The 25,324-nt window shown below is 40.0% G+C and overlaps 1 protein-coding gene across 1 annotated transcript in view; it reads left to right on the forward strand.

Moving 5' to 3' along the window:
• Window positions 1–25,324, forward strand: part of ALK (ALK receptor tyrosine kinase) — a 525,427-nt gene that overhangs the window by 19,969 nt on the left and 480,134 nt on the right. Inside the window, exon 3 of the mRNA XM_030799790.1 lies at window positions 4,348–4,512. Coding sequence (XP_030655650.1) covers window positions 4,348–4,512 — 165 coding nt within the window. The remainder of the gene's footprint in view (window positions 1–4,347; window positions 4,513–25,324) is intronic.

Below are 25,324 nucleotides of genomic sequence, written 5' to 3' on the forward strand. Positions count from 1 at the left end.
ACCTCATAGGCACTGAGTTGGAAGAGGGTGAAGGAGAGAGATTCAATAAACACACTAGGTCTAGAACCTTGGAAAAGGCCCAAGGAAAATAAGACTTAACCTGGTGTTTTAGACAAGACAAGTCCCAAGGTATTATTGCCCAAGAGGCACTAAGGCTAGTTTGAGAGAGAAAAACCTGTGTCTCCATGTTTTGTAAGAAATTAAATCAGAATGTAGAAAAGCCTAATTCAGTTTCAACCAAATGAGTAGTAATATTAACTCCATTCCTATTTAAAGCTAGAAAGTACAGCTTTAACAGCTAAAAGGAGGTTGCTGCGGACCAAGAATTACAGAAGGAACTCATTTGATAATCAGTATGTTTGCATAGCCTGTTTTACTAGGCAGGATCTGGCCCAAACACAGCCAATTATCACACTTAAACTCTCCAGAGTTCAAAGATCCCAGAATTAATATGCTCGGTGCTGGGATTGTATATTCCACTGTCTGTTTGTTGAATACACATGAAGGGCATATTTGCCAGGCAGGACACAACTTAGACAGTTGGCATGCCTCACCTCTGTCTTGAATAGAAACAGGTCATCTTTCATTGGAGGAGAAAAATCAAGATAGAGGATGGCCACAGAAGTCGAAGCTTTGGGAAAGGCATTGATAATTTTATGTGGGATGGTAGTGGCTGGTAGCTTTCTCTCCGACGTGAACATCCACCAATGTGGATGTGTCTTTTTGAACCTCCCTAAAGGAGTTATGTTTCATGGCTATGCCTCTCCTTATTAGTCACGTTTTATGGCTAATCCTTGCAAAGTACAAAATGTTGGACCAGTTTTCTCTTTGTAGTCTGCTCGGAAAACCAGGTGTCTTCAAGTACATCTTGAAGATTAAGGCAGCCTGTGGTTCCTGGACACCAACTGTAGAGCAAGTGGCTTATCAACTCAAACAAAGTGAGAGCTACCCATTTCAGCTTGCCACTATGAAGGCAAGTGGTCTGAATCGTGAAAGGGCAAGGAGTATTAACCTTAGGGCCAGAAGGATTGCAGCTCCTGGAAAGCAGCTGAGGAGCAGAAAGACGCTCAATAGAAGTGTAATTGAAAGATTTTTTTTCTTTTCTCCTACATTTAAATAGTTTGGTTAGTGTTAACGGGAATATTTTGCTCCCACTCTGCAGCAGGGCCAGTTGTCTATGGATGTGGACACCCCTTGGAAGACAATCCAGTGACCGGCTGCCTGCCTTAGAATCTGCCCCCACTGTATTCTGAAATTTCCAACACCAGACTTGTCTTGGAGATTGGGGTAGTAGTAGCCTCAGAAGCAGCTGTTAAAATGCACAAATGCTAATTGGGACATAGCACCCATTAGCACTGCCACAAAGATTGAATTATCAAATTAGCTATTATAACTCTTCTGAGGCCAAGGACTTTGGAATCTTTAAAAAGCCAAATCAAGAGGGAACTTTAGAAAATATCTGTTGTAGATTTTATATTTGAGGAACTTGAGGCTCAGAGAGGTTAAGTGACTTATTCAAGGTCACCAGCAAATCAGTGGCAGAGATGGAGCTGCAGCCCAGGTTTCACCCGGTGCTTGTTCCTGGAATCGTCTAGTCTGTAAGCCCTTTGTTTTGCCGATGAGAAAACCAAAGTTCACACATGAGAGGTAACTAGTCAAGCCTGGACTCAAACTGAATTCCTCATGTTGTCTGTCCAATATCTATCACATTATCCCATTTTTTTCTTATTCCCATGGCTTCGGGGAGAGGATGAAGTAAGAGGTGGTTGAACGTTTTGTGTCTTGGCATCTAACGTTAATCCATAAGCCAGCTTTGAGAGCCCACCATGTGCGAAGTTCTTCAGCCACTTTGGGGAGTAGACAATGAGCAAGGAAGGGGAAGAAAAGCTGAGTGGTCCATGTACCCTAAAAGTGGGGCAAACGTGGAATCATTGGACAGAAAGAGTCTGCCCAGGGAAGCTCAACAAAGTACAAAACATCCCAGGGCATGGGTCCTTCCTGCCTCTCTTTTCTCTCTCTCCTTACCCAGTGACCCTCCCCAATCACTCCCCAAGAGAAAATAAACCCTGATTCACTGTCATAGCCTTGGCCCTCTTCTCTGGGGAGGAGATCGAAGGGTAGATTATAGGGCTGGCAAAGCAGGCTGTGAGGAAATTCCAGTTCCCTATGGCCTTTCTGTTATCAATCAGAAAGGACAGGGCCTGGCTAGCATTTTTCAGAACATCAAACATGGACCAGGTCCATTTTTTATAGGCAGTACATTTTTTTATTATTTATTGTTTTTATTTTTTATTTTACTGTAAGTTCTGGGATATAAGCGCAGAACATGTAGATTTGTTACATAGGTATATGTGTGCCGTGGTGGTTTGCTGCACCTATCAACCCATCACCTGGGGTTTTCTATTTTATTTATTTATTTATTTATTTATCTATTTATTTATTTATTTATTTTAGAGAAAAGGGCAAGCAGGTTTTATTTCTGGCTAGGCATGGAGAAGGAGAGAGCACTTCCTCTAAAGACAGCTTCTCCCAGAGCAGTTGGAAGCTGGGGAATGTTACAGGGTTAGACGTGGGTCAGGGGCTATGTAAGCTGGTGTGGAGAAGAACTTCAGACACGCAGGTGCAGATCAGGGACATGCTCTTCATACGACACGTGTGCAGAAAGTGGCAGTGATTCTCTTCTATGGGTGGGGACTTTCGCATTATAATGATATGCTAATGATCTATAGGTAACAGGGGCCACTGGTTCTGGTTTGCTCTGGTTTTATGCAGGCCTTATATTCCTCTGCAAAGCATCCTGAAGTTCCTAGGCCATCTGGAATTCTTTTTTTCTTTTTTTTTTTTTAAATCCTTTAAGTTCTGGGATACATGTGCATAACATGCAGGTTTGTTAAATAGGTATACACGTGCCATGGTGGTTTGCTGCACCCATCAAGCCTTCATCTACATTAGGTATTTCTCCTAATGCTATCCCTCCCCTAGCCCCCCACCCCCCTACAGGCCCTGGTGTGTAATGTTTCTCTCCCTGTGTCCATGTGTTCTCATTGTTCAACTCCCACTTATGAGTGAGAACATGCCATATTTGGTTTTCTTTTCCCATGTTAGTTTGCTGAGAATGATGGTTTCCAGCTTCATCCATGTCCCTGCAAAGGACATGAACTCATCCTTTTTTATGGCTGCTTAATATTCCGTGGTGTACATGTGCCACATTTTCTTTATCCAGTCTATCATTGACGGGCATTTGGGTTGGTTCCAAGTCTTTGCTATTGTGAACAGTGCTGCAATAAACGTATGTAGGCATGTGTCTTTATAGTAGAATAATTTATAAACCTTTGGCTATATACCCAGAAATGGGATTGCTGGGTCAAATGGTATTTCTGGTTCTAGATCCTTGAGGAATCGCCACCCTATCTTCCACAATGGTTGAACTAGTTTACACTCCCACCAACAGTGTAAAAGCGTTTGTATTTCTATTTCTCCACATCCTCTCCAGCATCTGTTGTCTCCTTTTTAATGATCACCATTCTAACTGGTGTGTGATGGTATCTCATTGTGGTTTTGATTTGCATTTCTCTAATGACCAGTGATGATGAGCTTTTTTTCATATGTTTGTTGGCCACATTAACTGTCTTCTTTTGAGAAATGTCTGTTCATATCCTTTGCCCACTTTTTGATGGGGTCGTTTGTTTTTTTTCTGGTAAATTTGTTTAAGCTTTTTGTAGATTCTAGTTATTAGCCCCTTATCAGGTGGATAGATTGCAAAAATTTTCTCCCATTCTATAGGTTGCCTGTTCACCCTGACCCATCATCTAGATTGTAAGCCCCACATACATTACATATTTGTAGGCAGTATGTTTTACCACCAGTTCTTACAGCAAACTGGAGTGGTAATTATCAGCCTAATGTACAGGTGAGGGAATTAAGGGTCAGAGAGGTGAGTTTTCTTGCTTAGAGTCACCAGGCTGGTAAAAGCAGAGCCAGACTTGGACTCAGCCCTCGTGGGTTGCTTGGGCAGGCTCTGCCCACTCACCCTCAGGCCCTCTCTGTCTTCAGGTAACTTCACAAGATGCAGAGCTTCTCACCATTCAACCTTTTAGTTAGCTTTTTTTTTTACCTGCCTTCTCTGAGAACATCTCCCGTAATATGAGTTACAGAAAGGGCACATTTTATTCTCTTAGGCCCCTTTTCACCAATACAGAGCCCTGTGGTATTGACAACTGATCTCCCCTGGACAGGGCAAAGGGTGTGGAGGAAATGAAGGCCAACCTCCTAGTGTGGAGTGGAGGGGGCTGAAAAAGTCACGTTTGGGAAATGGTTTGTTCCACTGACCCTTGGCTATTATTGTAGGTCTGGAGTGCAGCTTTGACTTCCCCTGTGAGCTGGAATATTCCCCTCCACTGCATGACCTCAGGAACCAGAGCTGGTCCTGGCGCCGTGTCCCCTCCGAGGAGGCCTCCCAGATGGATTTGCTGGATGGGCCTGAGGCAGAGCATTCTAAGGAGATGCCCAGAGGTAAGGGAGAGGCTGCTGGTTATGTCCTGGGTGGGTCAGGGCCAGGCTGGAATGCCTATTTCTGTTTGAAGTGATGAGACTTCACTCCTGTTCTGCTCTGTTTACTTTGAAACCTGCTTTTAATATCTGTGCCTTTCCATGGCTTCTTGGGCCATGCAAGGAAGGGAGGAAGACAAGTCCCATCTCAAGATCAGCCCGACACTTTATTCTTTAATAAGTAATAAAAGTAGGGTTTCATAACTCTCTTCCATGCAGATTTCCCTGTAGGAGAAAGTGCTGATCGGTATTTGAAATGGGATTGCCAGATAAAATACAAGATGCCTCATTGAATTTGAATTTCAGATGAACAGCAAATGATTTTTTAGTATAAGCATGTCTCATGCAATAGTTGGAACACACTTAAACTAAGAACTATTCCAATTTTACAAAACAATTCAAATGTAATTGAGTGTCCTGCATTTTTATTTTTACTGCCAAATCTGGCAATCTTAATTTGGAAGGTATTGTAGAACTGGCTTAAATGTTTGTTTCAAAGCCGTTCATACTCAGGCGCCATGTTTCCTTGGTGTGATGCTTCCCGTGGTCTAGAGCTGTTTATGAATGTCCCCTTCTTTATTATCAGGGCCTAGGAAAGGTAGGCTCAGAGGAAAGTAGTGGGCAGTTGTTAAATTGTGCTGAGTTTCTTAGAGAGAGACATGAAGGCACTAAGCCCTAGTCTAGTTTGAGGTCTCACCAAGCCAAATCTTAGGACTCCCAATGTCTTGGACCCAGAAAACTCTACTGACTCAGAATTGAAAGCCTATGTTCCTGGCTTTTTGGAAGAAGGAATAACTGAAATGGCAGTGGGCTTATTAGACATTCAGGGTAGTTTTTTCAGTTTGCAAAGCACTCCCACCTACACTATCTCATTGGATTTCAATGACAGAGGCAGGGCAGATAAGAAAACTAGCGCTCAGAGCAGGGGAGTGACTGCCCCAAGATCACACAGCATGTACCTGTGGGTCCAGGTCTAAATATCTGCTGTGATGAGTCCTAGACAAGGGCACTTTCTGCCACATCATGCTTCTGTCTTTGTAGAAAGATCAGGACCAGAGCCTGCTCTGTGGCCAGATTCTTGAGAGAGATCATCTCAGGCTCATGCTACTAGGGAGCCTAACAGGTCAGGTCTTGGGTAAGCTGATGAGGGAGATTGGAGGTGGCGCAAAAACAACTAATGCTCTCAGGCTTATACCTCAGCCTCTACCTTGTCATCAAAGAACCAAAAAAGACTTTCCTTTCTATACACTTTCCTGGGCTTTCTGTTTTTATAACTCTTTTGGAATTGGTTGACCTTGACTTATATTTTAAGCTGCTTTTATCTGGATGGTGATAGGTATTGTAGGGTGTGTGTGTGTGTAGGTGAGTGCTCTTAACCTGACAGTGCATCAGAATTCTTCTGGAGAACTTATAGAAAAGACTGCCTAGATCCTTTAACCTGAGATTCTGAGTCAATAGATCTGAGATGGAGACTATGTGTCTGTGTATTTTACATTTTTACTAGGAAATTTAGCAAAAAGTGGATATAATATACATGCGTAAATTAGAGATTACAACAAAACCAACAACACTTGCATTCTCACCACCAAAAAGCTGAAGAATCTGAACATTATCAGTCTTTTTGGAGTTTCCTCTCTCCCACTTAGATCACAAACTTTTCCCCACCCTCCAAGGTAATCACTCTCCTATATTTTGTGTGAATCACTTATTTGCTCTTTTTCATGGCTATACCACCTATGTATATAGCTCCAAACAACATATTGACTAGGTTTGCATGTTTTCAGCTTTCTATATAAATGGGATTATACTGTTTTTGATCTGTTCACTTTGATACATGTAGCTGTGATTCATTTGCTTTTGGTACTATATTAATCCTTTGCATAAAAATATCACAATTGATCTCTTCAACTGTCATTGAACATTTGAATTATTTCCAGGTTCTTGCTATTGCCATCAACACTATTGTAAACATTTTTGTACATCTCTCTTGGTGCACATGTTCAAGAGTTTCTCTAGAACAGGGATCCCTAACACCCAGGCTGCAGACTGGTACCTGTCCATGGCCTGTTAGGAATGGGACGCATAGCTGGAGATGAGTAGCAAGCAAGCCAGCATTACTGCCTGAGCTCCACCTCCTGTCAGATCAGCTGCCACATTAGATTCTTATAGGAACATGAATCCTATTGTGCTTATAGGAACGTGAATCCTATTGTGCACTGTGCACACACACAGACTGTGAATGCAAGGGATCTAGGTTGAGTGCTTCTTATGAGAATCTAATGCCTGATGATCTGAGGTGGAACACTTTCATCCCAAAACCATCCATGGAAAAATTGTCTTCAAAGAAGCTAGTCCTTGATGCCAAAAAGGTCGGGGACCATTGCTCTAGAGCATGTAACTAAGAGTGGAATTGCTGGGTGGGAGGGTCAGAACATGTTCCATTTCACTGGGTAATGCCAATCTATTTTCCAAAATGGTTACACCAATTTGTACTCCCACTAGTGATATATTGGTATTCCTTCCCATGGCTTTACATCCTCATCAATATCGCTATTGTCAGGCTGTATTTTTTTATCTGTCTGGTAAATTAAATACAGTATCCCATTGCAGCTTCAATTTTCATGGAAATCTGTTTTATTTCATTTTTCGTAAGTTTCTTGGATGATTCTGAGGCATAGCTGGGCTTGTAATACTGTTGACTTACTCCCATTCAGACTTACTCCCATTCAGCCACCCCAGGACTATCTCCAGATTCCAACACTTAACCTCTAGAAACATTTTTTTTGGTCGTTACAGATTTTTAAAAATTTATATTCCAAGAGTGGAACTGTGATTACAGTTCAGTGAGATCAAGAGAGAGGGACAAGTGGAAATTGTGTTCTTTGTAAATTCCACAGATGTTACTGAGTCACACATTATAACTTTGAAAGTTTGTGGTTTAAAAAAATGTTTTTAAACAGTGCCAATAAATTGTGCATTTCACTTGGTGACCTGTTTCTCCTCCTCCACCTGTGATCGCTGACATGCGCACATTACACTGAGTGCTATGATGAAACAAAAAAGAAGGGGGAGAGGAGGGAAGGAAGAAAATAAATACATTTTTACTTCTCAGCATTCTTTAGCATGGAAACATATCAATGCCTTTATGTTTTTATGAAGCTGGATCCCAAGGGTCAGTGCACACACTGAATGTGAAACTTTCCCGTTAGATGCATCAGGATTGGAATATCCATTTTTTAAAAGTAAATGTTGTCAACTTCCATTGCTCTGAAAAGTAATCACTGTTAGCATCAGGTACTAGTTAGCAATACGAAGGATGGTGGTGTGAACAACCACAGCAAAAGCTGCTGTGGATACACCAGTCTCCTTTACCAAGCTCTTTCATGAATGGGCACATCCAAACATAACTTAAGAGAGGCTCACCACTGTCAGAAACTTCTGCTAATTTGTCTGGGGTCTAATGGAGTGGTCTGTACTCACACAGCATGGATCAGTCATGGAAACAAGGAGATCAGCCTCCCAGCCCTCCCAGAAACTCCACTGCTTCAGTAATGGCACTGAGAGGTGTTTGGAGCTTTCAGGAGTGGGTCTCTCATCACTTTTCTAGTCAGTTATTTACAACACTACCTTTCCCTGAAGTAGCGTTGTTCCTCATGAAGCAGCCTATTGTAATAAACTCCCTTGACCTTCAGGGAAAGAAGTGAAGGTTCAGAAAGAGAAAACAACCTGTCTATTCTGCACGATGGCCAAGCAGTGTCCTATATTCCAATCCTAATCCCAGAGCTTTAGAGTTTCAGTTTCTCGGTCATTCTGGCAGAAAGGGTGCTGGTGGTGAAGATGAGAAGTGGGGATGGGTTGCCTTTAGTATGATGTAGTCACTATTTTGTTTTCTAACTCAATATTCATGGGTCAGATAGTATTTAGATGCTATTGCAATATTTCTTGTCAGGTATAGAAGGGCCAGAAAAAGGCAGCAAGATGATACCAATCAAAGATAATGAACTATAAGTGTATAAATCCTGAATGGTTTTAATTTATGGCCCCTGTAGCTGAGAATAATAAGGAAGATACAATTCAGAGCAGCAAGATAATAAAAAGTGATCATTTTGATGGAACATAATATTATAAATTAATAAAATCTTGAAGAACCATCAGATGGAGGCATTCTGTGACTTTTTGAGAAGTGCCAAGGGCCATGTTGATGTCTAACTGCTTCCGGTGTTTTGGAATGTAGTCAAAGGTATTTTTCTTCTCCAGCAAGGCAAAATTTTACTCTGTAGCATGAATCCTGGCTTAAAAATGGAAAACATACTCTCAGCCCATCTGCAGAGCCCCCTCCCCAGGGCCTCACTCACGGGCACACACAGAAAAGATGGAAGCAGACTCCACAGTGAGGAGGCTCCTATTCTTCCTGAACAGCTCAACTCTCTCCCTGTGCTCCAACTCTCAGGTTTTTGCTTTGTTTTGTTCTGCTTTTGGTGGAGGGTCTGGATTCAGCACTGCTACTGAGGTTCTTCTGTTCATCAAGATGGCTTCATTTTCAAAAGGTAGTGAAACGCTGTCCTGGAGCCCTGGAATGGCTAAGGATGCTTTCACACATCACTAGGGTATTGCAACACCAGAATGGGGTCATTCAAATTTTTAATGCACTCCTGTTGTACCCTTGTGTATTAGTTTCCTGTGGCTGTTGTAACAAATTCTTACAAACCAGATGGCTTAAACAACAGAAATTCATTCTCTCCTCATTCTAGAACCCAAGAGTATGAAATCAAGATGTCTGCAGGGTTAGTACCTTCTGGAGGCTCTGAAGGGAAACCCTTTCCATGCCACACTCCAGCTTCTGGCGTTGCAGGGAATCCTTGGCATTCCTTAGCTTGTAGATGTCTCACTCCAAACTCTTCCTCTGTCATCACATGGCATGCCTCCTGTGTCTCTGTCTGAAATCTGTCTGAAAGGGACATGTGTTATCGGATTGAAGGCCCACCTTAAGTCCAGCGTGATCTCATTCTGGAATGCTTGATAACATCTGCAAATACTCTACTTTCGATTAAGTTTATCTTCACAGGTACTCAGGGGTAAGGATTTGGACGTATGCCCTGGGGGCCACTCTTCAGCCCACTATGCCTTGTTTTTTCTCCCCCTGCGTCTGGGTTGGCATGTGGATCCCATGCATCTGTGGACTGTGAATTCTTAGACCCTTCAGGAAGTCTGATTAGACAGGTTCAGAGGAGCCCAGATTCATACCAGCATTTCTCATCCTTTCTTCAATTTCTTCCCCCACCCAAAAAGTTTGCCATGTTTTTAAAAGGGTCCCTGAACACCTCTCAAGTGAACTGTATCCCAGGAGTAGCAGGGACCTGAGTCACCTTTTGAGCTGCAAGTGCAGACTTTGCGGGAAAATTCTCTCAGGATATAGCTTCCTTTGCACCCACAGTCACTGCAGGCTGCAAATAAGTGGCTGAGTTGACTCTGAGTCTCACCTCTGACTCTTGATCTTTTGAGGTATTGATAGGCTACGAATGATAAAGGGCTGCCCAGCATTTCCTCCTTCATCAATGAAACTCATCATTAGCCACCCATTTCTGCCTTCAGGCTTCATTTGCTGATTGATGGGGACTTCTGATACCTACATGTGAATGGGTTTGCCACTCTTCCTGGAGAGCAAGTTCCATAGGTGAGGAAGGGTAGGAGGTGTCCTCATAGATGAGGACAGGCTCTCGGTAAGATGGAGATAGATGACCTTCAGAGCTGGAGAATCACTGATCTTTCTCCCGAGAGTGCTGCCATTGTCCCTGATCTGCACCGCTGCAGAGTGGAATGTGCTAGTGCAGGCTTCAAGTCCAGCATTTATGGCCCACAGGGTTCAGTGGCCACCCTGAAGTTCATCTGGTTAATGGGAGTCAATAATTACACACTTCACTGTGTCTGTAGGAACAACCTTTAGAAACCTCTTATTTTAGAAGACTGTTGAAGTTGGGGAAACAGGAGAGGTAAGAAAACTGGAATAGAAGAAAAATGTAATTGGAGTGACTGCTGATCACACACACACAGACACAGACACACACTCATGGGCAGAACAATGTTCCTTTCTTTTCACTTGTTTCTAACCGGATGATCTAAACTGGGACTACCCTTGCCTGGTATTCACAGGCTGCAGCTCCCCAGAGCTCCATTCCTGTGCTGCTCTGTTCATGGCCAAGTTTCTACTTTAAGTTAACGGTTTCTAAACTTTATTCTGTTGTATGCCCCATTGGTAAAATATTTTTGAGCCTGTACTCCTACCATGTTATATTCCTCAATTATATGCACTTTTGTGTGCCTAATTGTATACTACTACTTATTAGCAAAGGTTTTTCTTTTCTTTTTAGGTAAAATAAATATAGCCACACATCTGTCCTCTATAAATGGAAACAGACTTCCTTGCTTGCCAAGTCATCTTACCCTGGCCCCAAGGTTCCTGATGTCTCTGTCCCTTTTCCAGTCCTTTAAGGAGCATTTTTGGGGCAGGGTTCTCCCTGTCCACTCTCTTCCCATTACATGGGCTGTGCTGGCCAGGGACTCCTTCACCAGGAAGTCCTCACAGACAGCTCTAGCCCCTGTGTTCCCTCTTAAGTTTCAACGACCTTTATCCTCTTTTCTTAGAATCTACATCGTTTGGAGAGGAAAGAAATAACTTCTTGGTTGAATGCTACTGACAACACTAACTCTCCAAAGTCAAGAGATATCGTTATAGAAATTCTTGTTTCCATTTCAACTGACATACCTAAGATACAGGCTGCAACCAATATTTCCTACTGGCTTATCTAAAAAACTATCTTGGTGCTGTTTATGATGGTGAAAAACTAGAAATAACTTAAATGCCTAAAATAAGGAATTAGTTAAATAAAATATAGTATACCTAAAATATTATACCACAATTACACATATACATTGTAAAAATATTGAATAAAATGGGGAAATATTTGGAACCTATTATTAGGTTTCAAAAAGCAAGTTAAAGAATGTGTGTAGTAGAAATTGTTTGTAAAAGAAAAAAAAACTATGTACATAAGGAAAAAGTCCATAAGGAAATATACCAACATACTAGCAGAAGTTATTTCTAGGTAAATTAATTATTAGTGATTTTCATTTCCTTCTGTTGCTTTTGCTATTTTCCAAATTTGAGTTCATTAACATGTATTATTTTTTATAATATAAAACACGCTATTCTTTTTTTTAATACAAAGGGATAAAAAATTCTCATTTGAGAGTGTATTCTATTGAGTTATCTTAGACTTTGGAGGAAAAGTGTTAACTATTTTGTGCCACATACACAGGCAAAAAAGCCCAGCCAAAAATCCTGGCTAGGATGCGGTAGGCAAGCAGACAGACAAGCAGGTTATTTTCCTGCCTGCCTGCCTAGGGACAGCACATTGGCAGCTGGCACGGGCTCCCAAGTCCAGAGCACCCCACCCCCTACCTCTTTCTGCTTGGCTTATCCTTGAAGGGTAGGAAGAGGGAAATGTGGAAAATAAGTATGCAGCAGGCTCAGGAATATACCCAGGGGCCAAATCCAGCATCTAAGTAAGAGTACAGAAACACACCCACTTCAGTTCAATTTTTGCCCCTGCAGACTCACCAAGAGGGCTCTGGGTGCTCATGCTTTTCATTTGAGCATGATTTCTCATCATACTAAGGTCACTGGGTGGATGTGTGGCCTTTTATCTCTGCCTGTCTTTTGGAATTCACCAGGAAAGCCCACATTAGTTCTCTGGTTCTGTTTGTAGAAACATGTCACTTGTCTCTCAAGCAATATGGTCCCTGGCCCTTAGATCTGGACCCTTGAGCAATCACATCAACAAGTTGTGATGTGTGATTCTTTCTGTCTAATGCGATTCTGATACAACTAGCAGCTGGAGCTTGGACTCCTGAGAAGGGTTGCCTTAATGAGTGGCATGCTTGCCTCAGGGGTGGACCTTCCAGGGAAGTATTGTTCACTTCCTCATCAGGACAGGCCTCTCCTGGGGTGTTGGGATGGATTATAGATGTCCAGTGAACATGGAACCCCTCCTAACTGAACCTCATGGGTCTGCCCACAGGGAGATAGGGAGCTAGGCATGTGGAGCAAGGAAAGAAGGACTGGCTGGGGAAGCAGAGGCCTGTCTCTGGTCCCAGCTCTGCCATTAGGAGCATCACTTTGCCTCTCTGGGTCTTGGGTTCCTCATCTGTTAGGCAAGATCTTAGAGTAGATGGTCAATAAGGCCATTTCCTGCTCTAAGGCAAGGGTTAGGCATATCCAATACAAATGATGGCCAAATACCTGGCATAAAACCTGTGAGGCACAGAAATCTCTACCAGCCCAGGGAGAGAGACCCACCTCCTAAGGTTTGGCCATGGTTTCTGGAATCTAAACAGCCCAGTGATTCAGGTCACCCTTTGTACCACAGAGCCAAGATAGGATCATTGCCTCCAGAAGCCCTAGTGTTTTCTCTGGAGGAAGGAAAGAGGAACTCCTGGCCCATCACAGCAGCTGAACTTGTCAGATTAGATTCTAGAGGTTCAGGAGCCTGAAGAGGGATTACACATAGAGCTAAAAACTAGTATTGGCAAATTAATGCTTCCTCCAGCCCCCAACAAGATGTCCCAATCCCTAGAACCTGTGAAGATATTACTTTATAGGGCAAAAGGGACTTTGCAGATGAGATTGTCTTGGATGATCTGGGTTGACCCAGTGGAATCACAGGGGTCCTTAAAAGGGAAGGAGGGAGGCAAGAGAGTCAGTGTCAGAGAAGGAATGTGAAGAAGGAAGCAAAGGTCAGAGACAGTTGGCGATTTAAGGAGGTTACATTGCGGGCTTTGAAGATGGAGGAAGAAGCCATGAGAGGAAGAATGGAGGTGGCCTCTAAGGGCTGGAAAAGAAGAGGACATGGATTCTACCCGGAAGCTCATCTGGAAGGAACACAGTTCCACCAACCCATTTTAGACTTCTTACCTGCAGAACCAAAAGATAATATAGTTGTGTCATTTTCAGCCCCCCACTTTCTGGTAATTTGTTACTGCAGCAATAGGATACTAACACAGCTGGTCTTGACCAAGTCGGCAGGAAAATTGGCATGCTCTTGGGGCCAGGGCCAGGGCTTACCTGGGGCACGATTCTAGAAGGAACAGGGCTCAGAGGACTGATGGGGCCTTCAAGACAAACTGACTTAGATATATTAAAGGTATCTAATGAATTCTGGCTGGAAATGCAGTCCTTAAACTGTCTCCTCCACTGTAAACAGAATAAACTTCTCTATGGACAAGAAATGTGAAAGAAATACCCAAGAGGACAAGGAGTTGAGGCCAGAAATAAGGAGATGCGTCTGGGAGTTTGGCTCTTGTAGGGCAAGAAGGACCTAAAGCACCTCCAGGGAGGGTCCTGGAGAAGGCACGTTGTTAGAAATGGGGCACCTGGGATAAGGCTACTACTTTACCTGTAGAAAGAGCCTGAAGGAGCTGTAACAGCTGCCAAGGGCTCGGTTTCTATGAAGCTCCTGTCTGGGGTGGTTGGAGGAGGCAGTGAAACTACACACACAGGGGCTGGGGTGAGCTGCCAGCTGGCTCAGAAATGAGCCCTGTTTCCTGTTCCAAATGAAACTGGCAAGAGTTGCAGACTGTAAAGTGCTTCTCCAGCCACAGTCACAACTGATCCCTATAACATAGCAAGATAGGTATTATCAGTATTTCTAATTTGTAGATGATAACCAAAGATGAACTAGTAAGTTTCAAAGAGAGGAAACTGAGTCTTTCTCATTCATTGCAGTGTTCCAAGAGCCTAGCCTAAGCCTCCATATAAAATAGGCATTCATTAAATATTTCTTGACCTATAGTTAGAAGCTTGGAGAGATGAAGTAAGAGGTTCAAATCTCCAAAGCCAGTATATTGCAGAGTCAGATATTCAATTCCAGTTTTTGAATACCCAATCTTATGTTCTTACCATTATGACAAACTCTTCTTAAAGCACAGTGCTTCCCAGGCCTGTGTCTTAGATATCTGGCAGTACCTTCAGAAGTTAGGGGCATTACCCAGATACCAGTGATACTGGGGTGTCTGCTTTGTTCTATGACACAACCAAATTACATCAATTGGGGTGTCTGGAAGTGCCGTGCCTTCAGAGGAGTCTTGGGAAGCCCACTGTCACCTGTGTCTTCTTTGCAGATGGCCAGGTTGAGGGGTGCTGCCCAAGGCAGCCACAGCCCAAAACTTGCCATCCATCCTGGCCACACAGAGATGCAGTCCATGTGAGGAAGTGGAATCGGTTACTGCCACCAGCTAAGCTGTTTATAGTTTCCCTGCCCTTTTAGAAATGGAAGGAGCACTGTGCTGAGAGTTGCGTGCTGGGTTGGCATTGGCTGACACGTGACATCAGACCTCAGTCTCTTAATTGGTGAATTGAGTGGGTTGGACTAGATCATCTATAAAAGTATGTGGAGCTGTCTTTTTGCTTTCCTTACTTCCTCGTATTAAAAAGGTTTTATTAATGTTATCTGAGTTTTTTAGCCTTACTGATTTCTATATATCAAATAATACAGATAAGACACATCCTAAAGAAAAATGGGCTCTGCTTAAGAAAAGCCATAAACCACTCTGAATTTATGCTTGAAGGGATTTGAAAGAAAGCCAGGACCTTGCAAAAAAAATAAAATAAAATTCTCTTGAATGGGGATAACTACAGAATTATTCTACCTAGAGTGGAAATATAATCTTTACTCATTCAAGATAGAGAAAGACTGGTTCAATGTAAGTTGAAGAGGGATCTGGGGGTCATTTTACCTCTGTGGCTCCCTTTCCTGACTTGTTATAAAAATCAATAGAAATAATGCACGAGAGACCATTCTGTAAACAGGAAAATGACATAGTAGAGTAACACACAGCCCTGCTTGACAGCAGCCATCCAGCCACAGCAGCCTGAAGCAAGTGGTGCTGCTCTGTCTTGATTTAAGGATCTTGACCCTACAAAGCAGGCTTACTGGGCCCAGGCATTCACATATAACATCATATCTGGGAAAGGGGGGTGGGTTAAAATCAGGAATTTTGGACATGACAAAGGATTTGCTGAGAATGAGGAGCCCTCACCTGAGGCAGTAATCACGCACATTTACAAATGGAAGTGCAACAAGCTTGAAAGAATACACAGGGCTTCAGATCTCATTGTCCAGCTCTTTCTACTAAGTGATTGGTGAGGACCTTTAACCTGTGTAGCAAAGGTCATGGTCAGGTTATTCTTATCTAATGCATTATGGTCCACTTTGAATTTTCTACATCTTGCTTTGGGATCCTTACTACTGATTGCTAGTCATGTTATTTTGTTTTTGTTTTTGTTTTTAGTTTTTTTTCTTTCTTGAGACAGAGTCTTACTCTGTTGCCCAGGCTGGAGTGCAGTGACGCCATCTCAGCTCACTGTAACCTCTGCCTCCTGGGTTCAAGCGACTCTCCTGCCTCAGCTTCCCAAGTAGCTGGGACTACAGGTGTGCACCACCACACCCAGCTAATTTTTGTATTTTTATTAGAGATAGGGTTTCATCATGTTGACCAGGTTGGTCTCGAACTCCTGACCTCAAGTGATCCTCCTGCCTCAGTCTCCCAAAGTGCTGAGATTACAGGTGTGAGCCACCATGCCCAGCCTTCATGCTTGATCAAAGTACATGTGTTGAGTATTACTCTTAAGTACATGTGTTGAGTATTACTCCTTTCCTAGTCGATTCTTATGGAAGCTGTTAGTATTTGGAAATATGCGAGATGTTGTGTTTACTTGTTAATGAAACTGATAGCATACATAGTGTGGCAGCTCCCTGTGTCTCTTTTCTGGAGCACCATGACTTGTATTTGTGTTATATTTGGTAATCTCCTTCTTTCTTTTGTGATCAGCATTTGTTGCATCTAGAGGCAATGAAAGAGGTATTTAAAATATTTTGCTAAGAATGATGAATTATTCTTAGGCAAGGTGCCTACAATGAGAATAGTCTTTCGGTTATATATTGCCATGACAGTAAAGTAGATAGACATTAAATTTACTTCTGCAACAACAGCTTGGGATGCCCCTGTTTAATCCCCTTATATCCAATATTGCTTCAGCTAAGCAAACATAAAGTATTATTAAAATATCATTATGTAGATTAAATAATCTTCCTCTCCTAAGAATTATTTTTCTTCATTTATTAAGACAATACGTTGATACCCAAAAGGAATTCATTCTATAGTGGTATGTACCCAGGCAGTGCAGTGTGGGAGAACTCACAGCAGTCACTGCTATCTCTCCCATGTCCAAGCTCTAAACACAGATTATGTCCTATTTGGAGCCTTTAACAATAAAATAGGTCAGAGCACTGGGAATATAAAAAAATAGAGTCATCAAAATAATCAATGCTTTCAAAATGAGGATTTGAGAGAAGACAGGAGTCTCAGTGCTTTTGGCTAGGCAGTTCTCTAGAGAGCATCCATAATTGCCCAGCCCTCAAATGAGTGCTTCATTCATTTCTGTCACTTTTGCTGTCTGTTACTTTTCCATTTCTCTTCTATCCCTGTGTTCTCTCTTCCTCTTCCCTCCTCAATCTCTTTGCCGTCAAAAGCCTAAAGTATTCTTCCCATCAACAACTCTGGAAACACAATAGGCAGAACCAGCAAGATTGGCTGACATACAGACTAAATGGGCTGGCCCTACTAATAAAAACAAATTCAGACACCTGTTGGTCTTTTGTGTGCCACATTTATAAGGACATATTTAAGAAACATTGATTGCTAGAGAAACAAGCTTAGTTGCCTAAATTGATAAGAGAGGTGAATTCCAGAAGCCGGTGGGAATGAGGAAATAATTAAATGGAATAATATTTTTAAAGTACGCTGGATCAACTGGGTTCTGTGCTCCTGAGGTCAAAGACAGGATGAAAACTCAATGTCCTTCAGAAGGAAATCAGATGTCTAGATGGAGTGAAATAAAGATGAGGTTGAGGGGGGGAAGGGGGTAATGTGCATGCCCAGTGGGGTTGTAGGTGAAAGTGATAATCTCAGAGGGAAGTGGGATGGGGCTGGGATAGGGAAAGAACTACTCTACTAGCCTGAGGCTTCATTTATGGCTGCATATATTCCCAATGGAGATGGGACAGAGTCTGAGGTAGCCACGGCCTTTTAGCCAGTCCTAAGGTTGTATACATGCAGAGCAGACACGCAAGAACTAAATGGCCTGAACATTAAAGTGCATTCTTCCTCCAGATTTTTAAGACCTGACATACACAAAACAAGAAAAGAAACGCATTATCTTACCTATACACAGATCTATTGACAGATGACAGAAGTCTTACTGACTTAAGGAGTATAAGCACATCATCTGTAAAAACATTTGCCAATCACTAAGGAACATAGGAATTACCCATAGAAATCCAGGCTTAAAAATCAAAACAGCTGGGTATGGTGGCACATGCCTGTAGTCCCAGCTACTCCAGTGGCTGAGGCAGAAAGAATGCTTAAACCCAGGAGTTCTGAGCTGTAGTGTGCTATGCTGATAAGTGTCTGCACTAAGTTTGGCATCAGTACGGTGACCTCGCAGGAGCAGGGGACTACCAGGTTGCCTAAAGAAGGATGAACTGGACAGGTCATAAACAAAGCAGGTCAAAACTACTTTGCTGATCAGTAGTGGGATCACGCCTATAAATAGCCACTGCACTCCAGCCTGGGCAACATAGCAAGACCCCATCTCTTTTCTATTAAAAAGTAAAAATAAAAATAAGCACCTGAAAAACAATCAACAGAGACATCAGACTCTACACACTGCAAGGAAGACAGACTTCACAGATAGAACCCAGCCAAGTTACTAAATGAAGAAACAAAACTAACAAAGATAACAAAATAAAACAACTATAAGAACAAGAAAAGAACCTATGGCAGTCTTCAGGGGGAACTATCAGAATCCAGAATTGCTGTAATATATTTCTAAAATGTTCAGTTTTAACAAAAATGAGAATATATACAAAGAAATAATACAATATGACTCATACTCAAGAAAACAAAAAGCTAATAAAACTTTCTGAATGTCCTCAAATATTGGATTTAGAAAACAAAACCTTAAAAGTAGCTATTGTGAATATATTCAATTAAAAACAACAAAAAAGTTTAAAGAAATAAAGAACAGCATGACAACAATGAGCAATAATAACCGAAAAATTGAGAATTTGACTGGACAGATAAAAATCTTTTAAAAAGAAACCAAAACGGAAAATCTTGGGTTGGAAAGTGCAGTAACAAAAATGAAGAATTCACTAGAGCAGCTCAGCAGCAGATTTAAGAAGGCAGAAGAAATTTTAAAATATGAAGACAAGCCAGTATACATTTTTCAACCTAAAGAACAGAGAGAAAAATATCTTAAGAAAAATGTTCAGATGCTAAGAAACCTCTGGGACAACATCAAGTGTTATAATATGTGTTTAATAGAAGTCCTATAAGAGAGAAAAGAAAAGGGGGGCAAAATTTTTTTGAAGAAATAATGGCCTAAAACTTGCCAAATATGGTGAAAAAAATCAATTTCTGAGGCACATCCAAGTGCCTCAGAAAATCCCAACTAGAATAAATACAATGAGATCTACATCTAGACCTATCATCATCATATTGTTAAATGCCACCAAAGATCTTAAAGCAGCAAGAGAACAATAGCTTATCATGTACAGGGAATATTGAAATGATTAATGGCTGACTTCTTATTTGAAACACTAAAGACTAAAAGACAGTGGAATACATATTCCAACATGTTGGAAGAAAAGAAAAATGTCAACAAGATTTTGATGTCAAGCAAAACTAACCTATAAAAATAAAAAGAAACCAACAATTCCCAGGAAAACAAAGACAAAGAATTTGTTGCCAGCAGACCTGCTTTACAATAAATACTAAAGGAAGTGTTTCAGGCTGAAATGAATCATACTAGGAGCTAACTTGAATCCACAGGGAGAAATGAAGAGTACCAGAAATGGTAAACATACGGGTTAATATAAAAGGCTCAAACAACCTTTTTCTTATTCTTCTCTTAACATCTTAAAAGACAGAATTATATAAATCCACAATTATAAAACTATATTATTGGGTTGATAACATATATAGATGTATATAGGACAATAACAGTACAAAAATGGAGAATAGAATTAGATTGGAGCAAAATTTCTATATTTTAGTAAAATTAGGTAATATTAATCTTAAGTAGACTGTGATAAACTAAGATGCATGTTGTAATTTTTAGAGCAATCACTAGGAAAATAACTCCAAAATGCAGGAAAAAGAAACAGAGAGAAAAGAAAGAAAGAAAAAGCAAGGAAGAAACAAAGGAAAAAATGAAAGAAAAAAATAAACGATTCAAATGGTACAATGAAAAGTATTCAGTGTTGAAAGAAAGGAAGAAAGATACAGAGGAACTAAAAAACACAGGAGATCAGAGATTGTCAGACTACATAAAAAGGAAGATGAAATATATGTTTTCTAGAAGAGGGACACTTTAGTCTCAAATACTCAAATAGATTGAAAGTAAAAGGATTGGAAAAGAGATATCATGCAAACAATTAAACAAAAGAAAGCTGGAGTGGTTATATTAATATCAGATAAAATTAAGACAAAAATATATTAAACAATATATTTTATAATGATAAAAATGTCAATTCACCAGGAAGAGATAACAATTATAAATGTATGTGCATCATACAACAGGGCCTCAAAACACATGAAGCAAAACTGTTAGAACTGAAAGGGGAAACAAGACAATTCAACAATTATAGTTGGAGATTTCAATAACTCCCAATAGTAGAACAACTGGATAAAGAAGGATATAGAATCCTTGAGCAATAACATCAACCAACTCAACCTAACTGAAAAATAGACATCTTTCCACCTAATGACTACCTAATACAAACCTTTTAAGTAAACAGAGAACTTTCTTCAATATAGACCATATGCTAGGCCATAAAGCAAGTCATTAATTTATATAAAATTATACAAGTAAAAAATCAGTATTACATAAGTAAAATGAAAATTAATTAAATTTAAATTTAATTAAAATTAAAATTATGCAAGTAAAATTTAAAAAGTATATCCTTCAATCACAATAAAACAAACTAAAAGTTGACCACTGAAAGAAATCTCAGAAATCCCTGAATATTAGGAAATGAACTAATGAACTTCTAAATAAACATCAAAGAAAAAATCAATTGCATGGGAAATAGAAAATATTTCACCTGAATGAAAATTAAAATAAAACATATTAAAACTTATGAGATGAAATTTAAAAGTGCCCAGAGAAAAAAAAGTATAGCTTTGAATGCCTATATTAGAAAAAAGTAAAGTCTCAAATCTATAACCTAAGTTTTTATTTTAAGAAATTAGAAAAATCAATGAAAACATGCGATGTAAAAGCATGCAGAAGAAAGGAAATAAAGATTGAGTAGAAATCCATGAAATAAAAAAGCAATAGTAAGAATCACTGAAACCAAAAATTGATTATTTGAAAAGAATAACAAAATTGATAAACCTTTTATCAGATTAATCAAGTAAAAGAGAGAGAAGGCACAAATTACTAATTCAGGAATAAATGAGGGACCATCACTCTTGACCTTAAAGAATTTAAAAGATTGTAAAAGAAACTAAACATCCTATTGCCAATATATGACAACTTAGATATGACAATATATGACAACTTAGATAAAATGGACAAATTTCTAGAGATACACAAATTACCAAAACCAATTCAGGAAGAAATATTAAAATCTGAATAGACTTATAACAAGTAAAGACTTGAATTAGTAATTGAAAATCTACCCCAAAAGAAAAGTCCAGACCCAAATGCCTTCATTGGGGAATTCTACCAAATATTTGCAGAATAAATTATGCCAATTCTTGACATATTCTTTTAGAAATAAAGGAATGAATACTTCCCAACTCATTCTATGAGGCCACTCACTATTCCCCTGATCCTAAATCTAGGAAAATAGATGGGACAAGGAAAGAAAACCCCTGATCGATATCCTTCATAAAAGCTGGGTGCAAAAATTCTTAACAAAATATTACAAACCATATTTAGCAACGTATGAAAAGGATGATACACTATAACCAAGTGGAATTTATTTAGGATTGCAAGATTGGTTTAATATCCCAAAATCAGTTAACGTAATACACCATGTTAATAGGATAAAGTACATAAGCCATTTGGCTATCTCAATAAACACAGAAAAGGCAGTTGATAGAATCCAACATCCACTCATGATCAAATTTCTCTATGTACTAGGAATAGAAGGTAATTTCCTTAACCTAATAAAGAGCACCTGTGAAAAACCCATACCTAACAAACAACATACTTAATAATGAAAGACTAAAAGCTTTTCTCCAAGATTAAGGGAAAAATATTTGTTTTCATCACTTGTAGTGATTGAACCTAGCCAATACAAAGGAAGGGAAGGGAAGGGGAGGAGATGGGAGGGGAGGGGAGGGGAGAAGGAAGGAAGGAGGAAGGGAGGGAGGGAGGAAGGAAGGAAGGAGGGAAGGTGGGAGAGAACCAAAAACATGCAGATACACAGATTGGAAAGGATAAATAGGGAGGGAGGGAACCAAAAACATACAGATACACAGATTGGAAAGGGTAAAATAAAATTGCCTTTATTAGCAGATAAGATGATTTTTAGGTAGAAAATCCCAAAAGAATTCACAAGAAATGAAAACTAATTTAACAAACAAATGAATTTACCAAGGCCACAGATACAAAATCAATATTAAAAAATTAACTGTATTTCTATGTTCTAACAACAATTTCCAAAAGGGAATTAAGAAAGCAATTCCACTGACAAGATCATCAAAAAGAGAAAATAATTAGAAAAAAATTTAACAAGTGCAAGCTGTATACATTAAAAATTGCAGATTGCTGAAATTAAAGATAATATAAATTAAAAAAGAGACATTACATTTTTGGAATTGAAAATATCAGTAGCTTCAAGATGGTATTTCTCCCCACATTGATCAATAAGCTTAATGTAATTCCTATCAAAATTCCAGCAGGCTTTTTAATTTTGTAACTTAAAATTTACATGGAAAAGACCTGGAATAGACACAATATTTTTTCAAGGAACAAATTTGGAGAACTTCTACTACCTGATTTCAAAACTTACTATAAAGCCAAAGTAATGAAGACAGTGTGATATTAAAGAAAGGAGAGGCTGGGCGCGGTGGCCCACGCTTGTAATCCCAGCACTTTGGGAGCCCGAGGCGGGTGGATCACAAGGTCAGGAGATCGAGACCACGATGAAACCCCGTCTCTACTAAAAACACAAAAAATTAGCCAGACGTGGTGGCGGGCGCCTGTAGTCCCAGCTACTCGGAGAGGCTGAGGCAGGAGAATGGCGTGAACCCAGGAGGCAGAGCTTGCAGTGAGCCGAGATCGTGCCACTGCACTCCAGCCTGGGTGACAGAGCGAGACTCCATCTCAAAAAAAAAAAAAAAAAAAAAGAAAGGAGAGGCTTATATATCAATGGAACAGAACTGAGAGTTCAGAAATACATGTTTAATTTATAATCAACTGATTTTTGACAAAGGTGCCTGAGGTAAAAGAAATAGTGCTGGAATAATTGGATATTCATATACAAAAAAATGAACTTAGAATATGACCTCATACCATACACAAAAATTAACTCAAAATTTAAGAGCCAAAAGTATACAGTTTCTACCCAAGAAAATGAAAATGGCAGAACATCTTTGTGACCTTGGGTGGGGAAAAACGTTTGTAGCTGTGACACTAAAATCACAATCAATGCAAGACATGGATAAATTGTGCTTCATCAAAATTTGAAACTTTTGTGTTCTAAAAGACACCATTAGGAAAATGAAAAATCAAGCCACAAGACTGGGAGAAAAATTTGTGAATCATACATTGCATAAAAAAGTATATCCATAATATATAAACAACTCTTACAAATCAATAATAAGACTAAAAGCTGAATTAAAAAATAAGATTCAGGCCAGGTGCCATTGCCCACACCTGTAATCCCAACACTTTGGGAGGCCAATGCAGGAGGATTGCTTCATGCTAGAAGTTCAAGACCAGTCTGGTCAGTATAGACGGACACCATCTCTACAACAAAAATTTTAAAAAATAAGATTTATAGGCCGGGTGCGGTGGCTCACGCCTGTAATCCCAGCACTTTGGGAGGCCAAGGCGGGCGGATCACAAGGTCAGGAGATCGAGACCATGGTGAAACCCCGTCTCTACTAAAAATACAAAAAATTAGCCGGGCGCAGTGGCGGGCACCTGTAGTCCCAGCTACTCCAGAGGCTGAGGCAGGAGAATGGCATGAACCCAGGAGGCGGAGCTTGCAGTGAGCCGAGATCGCGCCACTGCACTCCAGCCTGGGCGACAGAGCGAGACTCTGTCTCAAAAAAAAAAAAAAAAAAAAAAGAAAAAATAAGATTTATAAAACTTACTTCAAGGGGATTTAATAAGAATTAAACAAAATAATACACTAAAGCTCACATTGGCACAATGTTTGCTACACAGGAACTAATCAATAAACAGCAGCAAGAGGTATATTCAGAAAGATATACTCATTATTTTGTAAATAAACAAACTGAGCTGCAAAGAAGGTAAAGAATTGTCCGAAGACATACAGCATGTAAGCAGCAGCATGGATCCAGCTGTAACTTTCAGTATCTAAGAAAAAAAAAAGTTCACAGGTGATTTTCACACTGGATGAGGGAAAGATGTTCCCCTGGGCCATCCCATCCTTCAAGGTAATGAGGGCTGGGACCTCCCCCTGGTCTGTGTCCCATCAGGTTTTGCTCATAGCGAAGGTTGGGGGCAAAGGAAAAGTGAGAAGCAGGCTGCCTTTAAGAGGAAACTCTCAGGATCTCAAAGTTGTCACTCTTTCCTTCACTTGATTTTCAGTAACTGTTTAAATATTATTATAGTTCATTGTCAGAATTATGTGGAATAGAGAAAAAAATAGAATCTGCTTTAAATGTGCATCAACAGCGAACTGGCCAAATTAATTAGGATGGATCCATAACAAATTTAATTACAAAAGCAATGTATATTTTTTAAAATGTTAAATAAATATATACGCTAACACGGAAAAATATTGATATAGTTAAATGAAAATGTAGGTTGTTAAACAGTATGCATATTATAGCCTCATTTTGGTTCATATATGTAATTTAGGCATAGAAAATGTCCTGGAAGCATATATACCAAACTATTATTGCCAGTTACTTTTGTAGAGTAGAATTTTGGTTGGGGAATTAGGAGGAGAATACATTTTTGTATCATTAGAATTTTTCACATATTTATTTTGTAATTAAAAACTAAAAAAAAAATTTTAAATATTTATATCTAAAAATGCTATTTACTTTCTATTAAGAAAAGGAGACTTTCAGTTTTAAAATGGTGGTGTAGAAGCAAGCTTGTTTTACTCCCCACACCCTGTAGAAAATCAAACCAAAACACTGAGATTTTCACTAGCAACACTTGAAATTCAAACATGAGGATCAGACAGGTCCCAGGACCACAGAGAAGTGAAAATATTCTAAGCAAGTGGTAGGAGAATCCGACTTTCACATCTGTCACACCCCTACCCCACAATCTTCCTGGCAACAAGTTCACAGAAAATCTTTCCTCATTCACAAATTCTACACTGGAAAAACTGAAATTGAGGTGGTCAACCAGCTTTTCCACCTTCTTAGGGGCTCTTTGGCAGGAGATATGTCCTTCCCTTAATGCACAGGAAGCATTGTGATTGCCTAAAGGGAAGAA

This window comes from Nomascus leucogenys, chromosome 19 (genome assembly GCF_006542625.1).
Source record: "Nomascus leucogenys isolate Asia chromosome 19, Asia_NLE_v1, whole genome shotgun sequence".
NCBI lineage: Eukaryota > Metazoa > Chordata > Mammalia > Primates > Hylobatidae > Nomascus > Nomascus leucogenys.